The following is a 12,246-nucleotide window of genomic DNA, read 5'->3' on the forward strand; positions in this document are numbered from 1 at the left end:
ACATTCCTAAGAAGAGGCAGAATCAAATGGGATTCAAGGAAGATTTATTCTTAAATCTTTGTAAAGTGCATGGGTTTAGTGTTGTTTTGTTAAAATCTGTAGATCTATAGCATGGCAATTAACAAAAATTCTCCCACTGTTTGATTTTGATTTGAAAAATTCTAACTTCTAAGAAGAGGACTTGGAAATAATTTTCTCAACACTGTACATCATTCTTACTTCTTCTTTGACCATATTCTGGATAGCAGGTACATGTGGTACCCAGATTAACCATCTGAAAATACTCTCTGATTGAAATTTGTATTTTTGTTGTGGTTGTTGATGTCAAATAAGAAGATAAATTCTTAAGACACTACATGACCAGCTTCTATTAAGTATAGCTTAAATAAAAGGGAAAGGCATCTATGTGACACAGTAGATAGAATTCTAAACCTGAAGTCAAGTAGCCTTAATCCTCACGAGTTCCAATCTGAAGTCAACATGTGATCCTGGGCAAGTCACTTAAACCCTGTTTATCTCAGTTTCCTCATCTTTAAAATCAACTGGAGAAAGAAATGTTAAAACATTCTCCAGTGTCCTTGCCAAGAAAACCCCAAAATGGGTCACAAAGAGTCAGACAAGACTGAGCAACAAATAGATAAAAGTGAAATGGAATATTTCAGGATTATCCCTCCTATTACACACATTGAAAAATTAAAATGATCATTTTTCTATATACTCCTTTTATACTTTAATTCCAATTTCCCAACAACATAATTTTAGTATCTCCACAAAAGGGAAAAATAGTTTCTTAAATGTATATAAAAAATTAGATGGGACTTAAGTCAGCTTCACTTATCAACACATAAGTATAGTTGAATATAGTGATAACAATAACTGACATTTACATAGCATTATGGTTTGCAGAGTACTGTTAGTTCCTTGCTATATCTTTGTATATATTCTTTTTTTTTTTTTTAAACCTCTTTTGGTGAAACAAATCTACAAGAGACGCAAAAGGTCTTACCCATCACTTTTCTCTCTATCTTAATGAGAACTGGTCTCAATTTGAATTTGTTAAATGACTTTGAAATTGAAATTTTAAACAATTTTTCTCCAAATAAATGAGGGAATGAAGAAGTAATTTCACCTTTAAGTGTCATAAAAATTTTAGAATTGTTCTTGGGTAAAAAAAAAATTTGTATGCTGTGTTGGAGCAAACTGTCATATTAATGACATTCTTCAGTCTGGTGTCTTCAATAATAAGCAAGCTGAGTTTTTAAATGTTGTTGATGGGTTTTTCTCTTAGACACCCTATGAGAGGAAACAGAATTCCCATTTACTTTCATGACCTCTGATTTAAAAGCAAAGATTGCACATTATTTACTACTGGATGATTTCCCTGAAATTTAATGAGGACTAAGTACAAATATGACAGATGTAATTATCGTAGTTTTATTCTGCACAGTCAGGGTCTCCTTGTGCTGTAATTGCAAGCTTTTCATTCAATTGCTGGTAGCAGAGTTATTATCACTGTACTTTCGGTGATTTCAGAGAGAGGAGGTAAAGTTGGTATCCTCTGGCTCATTCTTACAACCCAGAATTTGAAAGAAAGCTAGCATGTTTGCTCAAAGCATAAAATTTTTTAAAATTCATGAAATCATTCCATGAAATCATCTGTGTTTCCAACAGTTGCTAGCCTAGGGGACTAAGAGATCAGCTTTAGATTTTAACAAAAATTGAGATAAGTATTATATGAAAGAATATACATACAAACTAAATACAAACATACCCCTCAGAGTATATGCATATATATGGATGGCAGCCTACTTTTGGCATATAGCATTGTTATCATTTAGATTTAAGGTAGGGCTGGATACACCTCAAACATCTGGAAGCTGGGCCCCTGGCTCTATAAATTGGAGACAGCTTAGTCACATATACATTGATGTAATTCAATTCTTTCTAAATTTGAAAATAATTGCTTTATTTATTTATTTTTTTTTACTCTACTCTCATGAGATGTCTCTGGCTCCAAGGGGAAAAAGGGAAAACTGACCTTTTCTTTAAATTCAGACAATTGGTTATTAACACTTACCTAGCTGACACAATGAAAAAAAAATCTAGCCTCTTATAATCAATATCACAAGGCTTAATAACCAAAAGATCACTAGGGAATTATGATCATTAATGAAGTTATTAAAATAAGAAAATGGAGTGGTAAATATATGAACTAATTTTTTTCAAAACCATGATTAATTTAAAAAAATCCTAATTGTATACCATTGTATCAATTGGGAACAACTAGTTAAGTGTCCCTAAAATGAGAATATTGCATACATAAATGACATAAAACTGTAGTATATTTTTCCAGGAGCAAAAAATCAAAACCATTCAATTAGTTTCTCTTCTTTAAAAACTAATTTGGATGTGTGTTCGGGTGGGGAAGTAGTCAGTAGTTGAACTAATTTGGCAAAATCTCTGACCAACTTTTCTAATTATTCAATTATTAACTCATAACTTGATTTCTTTTTAGATTCACATTTTAATTTCATGAGAACCAGGTTTCAGATTAAGTTCTCTAAATAAGATCTCTAGATTAGCATAAACAATTCACTGGCCTGCAATTATTATTCCTGATACTATTGCCACTCACTCTCTTCCTATCTGATTCTAATAATTGACCCTGTATCCTTATCACTCTAGTCATAGGTTGGGGGAGGGAGTTGGAGATAGAGGCTAAAGAACTAATCATGTGACTTTTGCATAAAGGCAGGTTTTTTTTTTTTTCCATGTAGTTATTCAGAACCAAGGACTATGATTTAATCTCTGACACATATGCATCAAAGAGACAGCAAGTAGTAGACAGAAGCCTGATCTTGGAGTTAGGAAGACCTGATTGATGCTGGGTGAATCTGAGCATCTTTTATCCTCTAAGTGTCCCAGGCAACTCTGTGAGAATCTTAATTGCAGATTATCAGTTTTTCCCCTTCTGGAGTGGGTGTTTCTACAATAGTAATTGCCAAAATATAGGAAAATGGATTTGGAATAGGAAGAGACCACAGAGACCACGTAGATCAGGGATTCTTAATCTGAGGTGTATTAACTCAAAAAATATATTTTTAAAACTATTTCAATATAGTTGCTTTCCTTTGTAAAGTGATGTATTTTATTTTATACATTTAAAAATATTCTGAGAATGGGTTCATGAAAGGGGGGAAAAGGAAGAGGAAAGGAACAAGCATTTATTAAATACCTACTATGTGCCAGGCTTCTTGCTAAATGCTTTACAAATATTAATCTCATTTGATCTTCACAATAACCCTATTGAAGAGGGTACAGTTTCTAAGGGAAATATAGTAGTGATCTTAGAGTACTATTATTCTAACAATCTGTCCACAATTCTGAAGTCTTCTGGCCTTAGGATAATTCTACAAACATTGCTGTCAGATAGATAATCTGCTGTTCTATGATAACCAAGTTCCTAAGATAATAGTGAATAGACCATCTCTCAAACTTATCTGTTAGCTATAAAATTACTGAAAAGTAACTTGAAGCTCTGGTCTCTAACTTTGTCCTATCAATTTATCTTCTTTCTCCTTGTGCTTTGCTAAATCCTTTTGGATTTTGGTGTTACAATCACAATACATTTTGCCCCTCGACTTGGAGATGGGTACAAGCCTGCAAATTCTTTTGAGACCCTTATGACAATGGTCTGTGACCCCAATTTCTTGGGGCCTCCTTTTGAACCTCAACTGTATGATGTAAATGCTACTATTATATCCACTTTATAGATGAAGAAACATTGAAGTCCAGAGTCACACAGCTAGTAAATGTTTGAGGTCAGACTTGAACTCAGTTTTTTCTGACTCAAGGTCCAGAGCTCTCTCTACTGTGCCAAGTAAGAACCCCTGATATAGGCCAGGTACCCTATTTGTTGATGAGACTCCACTTCTCCTAGGGTACACAATTAGTCAATTTACATGTCTACATTTCTGGGGATCATAAGATCTCCTTTCTTTCCCCAGTTCTGATTCTGTGAAAATGAACTGTGTGTATACTAGGGCTTAAGCATACTGAAATGGACAAACCCACCAAACTATACCAAGTTTTCTTCCAAAGTCCTTCACAAAGTCTCTGGCTTTGTTATAGAAGTCTTCTCTAGAGAAACAAGTATTGTTTTGATTCTAAAACAATTTACTGGTTAAGTGAATTTTGCCAGGCAGATTGAGAAACTTTCTGTAACTTCCTAATGCTTCCTAGTTTGTATCTCAGTCTCCTAACTCAAATGGCCAAGAACTTTCTTCTTCCTAGTCTCTCCAGTGGTAAGTGTTTGATTCAACTTAACTTTGTAATCTTCAGAAAGATCCCTGTCATCTTGCTTCCTAGAGACACCAAATTTAAAGAAAAATGTTTAAAGGGGGGCAGGAAACCACAGTAAGTAAAATTCCCCCTTCCTTGACATACAGATAACAAATTCCCACAGCTCAGCTTTCAGTTTTAAAATGCCACTAAGTACACCCTCTTAAAAACCTGTCTTCTGGCAGTTTCTTTACTTATAGATAACAGCTTATCTCCTTTCTCATCTGCAATCATATTCATCACATTCAGTTTTGAAAAATCTGCCTGAGTCACCCCTTGAAGTCTGACTTTTCACCCTTTTCTTCTTTCCTTCCATCCCCCCCAATTCTGTTAAGATTGGTCAGATAGCTCCTTTTTCAACTTTATCTATTTACCCCCAGTCCACAAAGGAAAACAAAAAAGTCAAGAGAATGAGACCCACATTGGAAGTGAGTGGGTAAGGCATCCCTGGAAGACAGAAATACTTTCTATTCGCTGGGGCACTGGACCAAATGATTTATGAGAAATTACCATTTCAATTTCTCCCCCCAATATAGGCAATACTTGAGATCTTTACTATATTTTAAGTGTTGGTTCCTCAAATAAGGGCACAATCAGGAAGCCATCTCTTTTTCTTAAAAAGATACTTCCTCCACTAAGAGGACTAACCCATAATTCTGAATCTGACTTGGAGTCATAGACCATTTTAAAAAGTGAGTTTGCATTCTGAGGCTCTCTGTCTCTCTTTTCTCCTAAAGGAAAAGAGGGCACACAACTCAGAAAATGACCCTTAAAAGAATGGAAAATCCAGCCCTAAAGTCAAAGGTTCTTTGAATAGATTCCATTCATTGATCTTATTGCCCAATAATTTTATTGGCTAAACCTTGGACCCCTTTATCAAGGTAGAAGCTCCAGCCCATTGATCAGGATCTGAGCAGGCCATAATTACAAATTTAAGAAAACTACTGTAATAGCAGGTCAGGATTATTATTATTTTTTGGCTCAATTTGTCTGAGAAAGACACCTTTGGCTATTTTTCTAAATTAAAACAATACTAGTGATTTGGCCATATTAATACTACCTGAAGAAAGACCAAGAATTGACTTAGGATCAGTTTAGATACTTACAATGGGACTTGCATTGATGTAGTCAGAATTGTCGTGGCTATTTTCAGATTTCAAAAGTACCCTGGAATGATCATCTGTAAGCAAACCCAATGGAGAAAAAAAAGAGAGAGATATCATTAGATTTCCACTCAGTACTTTCATCTGCCTGCATGTTATGCTGCTTTAATAATGAACGCCGAGTCTGTCCTTTCTCAGGTAATATATGTATATTCCACATCAGACTTCTATTCTTTGAGATATTCCTCAAATGCTTTTTTTCCATTATTCTCCAAAGTGTTATTCTACAGAGATCTTTATTCTGTTACCTGCCCTTCTTCTCCCTGTGCTGTGTCTGGTCTTCCTTCTATTTTAAATGGATGAAAGAAGAATAAGAAAGCAGAAAAGGGAAAAGGACATACATTTTCTCCTTGGAATCCTGTAAATCATATTTTTAAAATTTTGTTTGTGAGTGTGGTGATTAGGTCTTCACCTATGTTTCATATTGGGACAGCCTTTGCACTCAAGTTATAGATACATTACGACAAATTTGAAGAGCCAGATTGACCTAGTGATTGGAAAGTTGCCTTAGCATGAGTAAGGTTTGGGCTTCAGTATTTTGAAAAATGCCAGCTGTGTTGACCATAGACTAGTTCATTTAACCTCTTGGTGTCCAGGTTACAAATTATATTGAAAATGTGCATACTGGGAGTGTCCCCCCCAAAAAAGAACATATTTTACATAGGACCTAGAGCATCATTAATAAACAAATGAAACTTAAAACAACCAACTTTAGGCTATTACTTAATAAGATTGTGTAAACTATGGAGGGCAGTGACCTAAAGGATACAGAAACCTTACTTTAAAAAGGAAAGGAAGAAGACTTAATCAAGAAGAGATGGAAATTGAATAGGGAAAAAGATATATTTCCCATAAACAGAGAACATTTGCATAATGTTGTAGCCAGCCATTTTACCTGAGAGTTTAAAGCAATTCCTTATCCATATAATCAATGGCCTATTAATACCTATCAGTTTAAGAAAGAATAGGTTCCTCAGTATATTTAATGACATTCCTATTATAATACCCAGTCTGTCCCCAGAGTCTTAATGCAGTTTTAAGCTATGAAAGCTTGAAACTGTACTTTTTTTTTCAAGTGACTTTTGATATTTTGTCATTTTTAAGGGAAAAATCATGAAGGAAGTAAACATAAAGTTAGAGAAACTGGATTGCTTAGGCAAGATAAAATGAATTTGGTGACATAAGTGCGTTAAGTTGTTTTTCCAATTGTGTTTGACTCTTCGTGACCCATTTGGCAAAGATGCTGAAGCGATAGCTATTTTATTTTCCAGCTCATTTTACAGATAAGGAAGCTGAGGCAAAAAAAGTTATATGATTTGCTCAGAATAACAGCTAGTCAATGTCCTGAGGTTGGGTTTGAATTCCAATTTTCCTGACTCCGGACTCAGTCTTCAATTTACTGCAGTACCTAGCTGCCTATTGATAAGGAAAACATAAACCCCAAATTATTATTTTCTTTCCCTCCTTTCCTATGTTTTTATAAAACCATAAATATCTTTAATTTTCTTCTAAATTGACATAACATCATTTAATAAGGTAGTTTTTTTTTTTCAGGGAAAGGTTTTTTGGTGTCATATGCAGACATATTTATTTATTTATTTAGACTTTTAAACAATAAAGACAGCCTGAGTGAAGGGGACTCTAGAATCAAATGTTAGCAATGGTGGTGAATTTTTACCTTTACCTTTAGCCCTGAAGGTAGTTTAACAGGAGGGCTCTCCTTTGCCTGTTGGCTTCCTGGAGAAATGGGTCAGCAAGGGTAAATACTTAGTTGTGAAAGAGTGGTTGAAAATTTATAGGAACTTTAAGAAAAAGAGAGAAAAATTGATTTTTCTTTCAGTCTTTCAGAAAACTTGACTTTCTAAAAAAATTCAAGGATACAGAAATTGATAGAAGTTTTTCTTTGAAGGGAACTTGAAGTATTGAAACTCTGTTCACCAGTGCAATAGACAGCTCCTCTGTAATTTAGGGTTTTTACAGTTTCTTGGGGGCATTGAGAATGAGTACCTTGCCCAGGCACACACAGCCTGTATAGTTTTCTAAGGTGCACAAGGAATAATCTATTATAATCAAACTCCTCTAGGGAAACTTTGGAGACCACCTACCTACCTGCTGGTTTCAGAGATTAGATTTGACATGTTATGGGGGAAGAAAAGTGTAGATTTCACTGTGATTGATTTCACTGATACAAAGAACTCTGGGATGAGGGAACTCTACCAAATGTAGGTTGACACTTTCTCTGCAATTTATAATCTTAGAAAATTGCCTGGAGAAATGAGGTAACTTGTCCAAGATGCCAAAACCAGTAGTGTGAATGACTGGACTCGGTCCACACATCCTCCCGATTCAGATCCGCTACATAAGGTCCACTGCCTCTTGCTGAAAAAACAAACAAACCCCAAGATATATAAATCAATGTTCCTATGATGTTGTTCCTCAGCTCCCTTTTCATCAGGGAGAGGGGATGGATGGGAGGCAAGGAATATGGTAAAGCCAATAGCGGCGGATGCAGTTTTATATCCTCCGATATGAAACGGTCTTAAAAGCAATGTTGATTTGAGCTGCCAAATCATTCTACTAGACTATAAAAGAAGTGATTACTTAGATGTGAAAAGTGATATAAAAATACCATGGACTAAATGACCTTGGCCCCTTACAAAGGGAACAGAAACTCCGAGCTGGCCAGGAAAAGGAGTTTAAAATATTCCAGAAGGAGAAAACAAAAAAACCCAAACTGGTCAGCGCGGCTCCTCGGGTTCCCAAACACTGCCCCCAGATTCAGGCTTTCAGACACCATTTGTGTGGCTGGGGTGTCTGGGCACATCAAAGCCACAGGCTTGCATTTTGCTCAGAAGTGGGCACCCTTTTCTCAAGGGCTGCACCAGGCTCTCATTGTTCCGGTCTCCACAGAAGGCTGGCATAAAAGAGCAGGGCTGTTGGCTGTTTCACCGGGACTCACAGGAGCCCGGCTTCATTATAAATATTTTCAACACAGACAACTTTAGGCACTTGTGATAGTACCAACGAGGGGGCTGCTGCTCATTGTCTGAGAGAACTTCATGATGGGCAGGGTCACTATAGAAAGAGAAGATGGTGGTGGGGGGGCATCATTGAGGGGATGGAGGGAAAGAATTGCAGCTCGGCAATTTCCTGGCTCGGGGAGGTAGTTCCCATTTTAAATGTGCTCAAAGCCGGCTGGAGACAAGCCTCCCCCCTCCTTGTTGAGCTGAATAGGTACTTAGTGAGGTCTCGGGCTGCAGAGAGTAAGCCTTCCTGAGGTCCGTCGTCAACAAAGGGCAGGCCGGGAGAGGCAGGCCTGACAGGCAGACTGGCCCCCAGAGCTTTGTAAGCAAACCGGCAGCAAAGAAAGCAGCTCTCACCCTTACTGGGCTTTTTGGGGGGGGGGAGAAGGAGGGGAGGAGTGCCAGCTGGACTCCCTGATGGAGAAATGAAGGAGCTGCCCCGTAAGTTGGGGAAACTGATTGTAAGGAAAATGCCCTGTGGTGACCTTACTGGGGGAGGAGAAGGAAGGAGACTTGCACCTGAGCCTGAGATTTCTGGTTTTTTTTTTTTTTTTTTTTTTTTTTTTTTTTCCTTCATACAATGCCGATAATCGCCCTATAGAGCATTGCTAAAGTGTTGTCTGGTTGAGATCATGCTGTCTGAGGCAGGGAGTTCAAAGAGGAGTTGTGGTTATTTTTCTGATTCTGGGGCACCACTCTCATCTTTTAAAAAAAAATGGTACATGCTCTAACTTTTAAATTATTTATTTATTTAGATTTAGTTATTTATTTATTAGTTATTTACATATTTTATTTATTTATTTATTATTTTAAAAATTGGAATATATTTTGTTTTGGATTTGAGCACAATTAGAGATTTTCTGGGAGAGAGAAAAGGGAAGTTAAGGTAGAAGGGGCAGGCTGGTGTCACAAAACCAGATCTGGGAATTAGTGGTCTAATGGATACATCATTAGGCTGGCTTGTGAGTTAGAAACCTTTATTTAGTTCCTGGTCTGGCTCTGTCACTTGGACAAATCATTTAGGCTTTCTGCGATTCAGCCATTCATTCATTTATTTAGCCTACAATAAGACTATGGTTCCCTACTCATTTCATAGAAATTTTAAGAGAACCAGTGAATAAGAGGAAAAATCTCTGAAAAATCAGAGCCAGCATTGATAAATTAAGTAATTTGAACAAGGCAAAAAAATCAAACTGGAGCTCTTGAGGTTATAAATACAAGCCTATCCTGTACTTGAGTTATTGAATTTTGTCCCCTCCTGTTCTCAGTAAGGAAGCTCTTCCCATTCCTTTTATGCACAAATTTCAGGTGCTCACTGAAAATATTCTGGGACAGAGGCTAGATCTTGATTTAGTAATTGTTTACCAGGAGTCTGTTTCAATAAGTATATTTGTGAATCCTCATTAAAAAAAAATCAAAAATCATGTGTGCAAATCAACACCTCTTCCATCTCTAGTCAATATCTTGATGAATTAGTTCCTTGTGATGAAATTCCAAATCAGAAATTCACAGAGAGGGAGGAATAGAAATATTTCAGGGAAAACAACAATAATTCCCCAAACAACATGGTGAGTAGGGCTTCTCTGAATTCCTAGGATACAAATCAAGCTTTTTGAGCCTTAATTTTCTCATCTGTAAAATATGTGTGTGTGTGTGTGTGTGTGTGTGTGTGTGTGTGTGTGTGTTTGGATTAGATGGTTACTGAGATATCTTCTAACTCTAAGTCTATGATCAATTTATTCATTTAATACTCCTAATATTGCTCTATATTATTAATTATCTTTCAAACAAATGTGTCTTGTCTTCACAATCAGTGTTAACTCCTAGAGGGCTTAGATCATATTTTATTGTTTTGTTGTAGCCTCCACTGCATGAAGACAAATATCTTATTACAAATAGCATGTGCTCAATAAATATCTTGATTAGTTAAGGAATTATGAAGAGAGAAAAAAAGGGAGACCTCAGAATAAGGCATTAGGAAACTGAAGACATGTTCAGTAGCCATACATTTAAGATGGTTTTAAAAATATACAATCATAACAATGTATAAAATATAAAAAATAACATCTTCCATTTATGTGGAATTTTATAATTTTCAAAGTTTTTTTTTTTGCATAAGTTGTTGATGATGCAGGGATCATTATTCTAATTTTACAGATGATGAAATTGCATGTCCAAGAGATGATTTATCACAAAATTAGTGGTGGAGCTTGAAATCCAGCCTCCTTTAGTGCTGAATAATCACTCTTGTTTAAATTGGGGACTTGTGGAGTACTAGATCTGATCATATAGTCTCTTGGCCTTGGATAATCCACCAAACCTCTCAATGTTCCAAGCTATAAATTGCAGAGCAGTTGCCAATCTGCATTCCTAATGGGAGTTTTCTAATGAAATCAGATCTGGAAAAAGAACTGTGATATAACATCAGAGGTATATAAAGACATACATATAGCTCCTGTCTTGGAACATTTTCTCTGCCTGTCTCCCATGCCTGAAATGCTCTCCTTTCTCACATCTGCCCACAGGCTTCCTTTAAGTCTCAGCTAAAATCATATCTTCTCCATGAAACACTTCCCACTCCTCTAAATTCTAGTATTTTTCTTCTGGTAATTATTTCCTATTTATCCTGTATATTACCTGTCTGTAAATATTTGCTTGTCATCTTTTCCATTAGATTGTGAGCTCCTTGAAGGCAGAGACTAACCTTTGACTCTTTTTATATTCCCGGCACTCAGCACAGTGCCTGGCACATATGTGGTACTTAATAAATATTTATTGATTGACTGTTTACTGACTATATCTTGCCAAATGAATTAAAGCTAAAATTGAGATGCCAGTGACATTTCTTTTACTTCTCCACAGAACCACTGGAACTGCCTATCCTAAATCCCTTAAATAAGCTATGTACTGTTTAAAGCTATAGTGCTAGCTAAATATAACTTGACTCATTAATAACATCATAGATCTGGAGTTAGAAGAGACCATAGATATACAAGCCTTCTATTTTACAAATAAGGAGGAAGAAGGCAAGGTGGGAGTGGGGGAAAGAAGTGGGAAATGACTTGTCTAGTGATCTAAAGATAGAAAAAAATCAGGTGAGATTCAAACCCAGGCCTTCAAACTCCAAACATTATGCTACATACCACAGATCCATCTTGATTCTTATACAAGCAGGTTTTATTACTCTACGTAGAAAAAAGGACCTTATCTAGCATATAGTTCTGCAACATAGATCCCTTTAGAGAGCATTATAAGTAAAGCATCAGAGTACTCTGCAGGAGAATGGGCCTTCATAGGCATGGGTTCCAGCATTATTGGAAAGAGAAGGTCCATATGATGTTGTTGATTTATAATAAAGATAAGAGCATCTTTAAATGTTACTTGACCACAGTATACCCTGATCATTAGGGCTAAGATTTTTTTAATCTAAGGGCTACCTACCTATTATGTCAAATTTGTGATCCCCAAATCCCGCTACTAGTTTTGTATTTGTATTGATAGAAAGTAAAGCCCTATCTCTACAAAATATTCCTAGTAGCACAGTTTGTAATACCAATGAGTTAGAAAGAAACAATATGCCCAAACTAGAGAAAGCTGAATTAAAAGTAGCATATGAGAATAGTGGAATATTTCTGCATCATAAAGAATATGAAAAGTTTGTTTATATGAAGTAATGCAACATGAAGACAGAAGAGCCAAAAGAAAAACAATGCAAAATG

The 12,246-nt window shown here is 36.1% G+C and overlaps 1 protein-coding gene across 1 annotated transcript in view; it reads right to left on the reverse strand.

Annotated features, from left to right (window-relative positions):
- The window catches only part of PTPRN2 (protein tyrosine phosphatase receptor type N2), a 1,447,381-nt gene that overhangs the window by 68,063 nt on the left and 1,367,072 nt on the right, over window positions 1-12,246 (reverse strand). Inside the window, exon 16 of the mRNA XM_031937732.1 lies at window positions 5,448-5,521. Coding sequence (XP_031793592.1) covers window positions 5,448-5,521 — 74 coding nt within the window. The remainder of the gene's footprint in view (window positions 1-5,447; window positions 5,522-12,246) is intronic.

This window comes from Sarcophilus harrisii, chromosome 5 (assembly GCF_902635505.1).
Source record: "Sarcophilus harrisii chromosome 5, mSarHar1.11, whole genome shotgun sequence".
Taxonomy (NCBI): domain Eukaryota; kingdom Metazoa; phylum Chordata; class Mammalia; order Dasyuromorphia; family Dasyuridae; genus Sarcophilus; species Sarcophilus harrisii.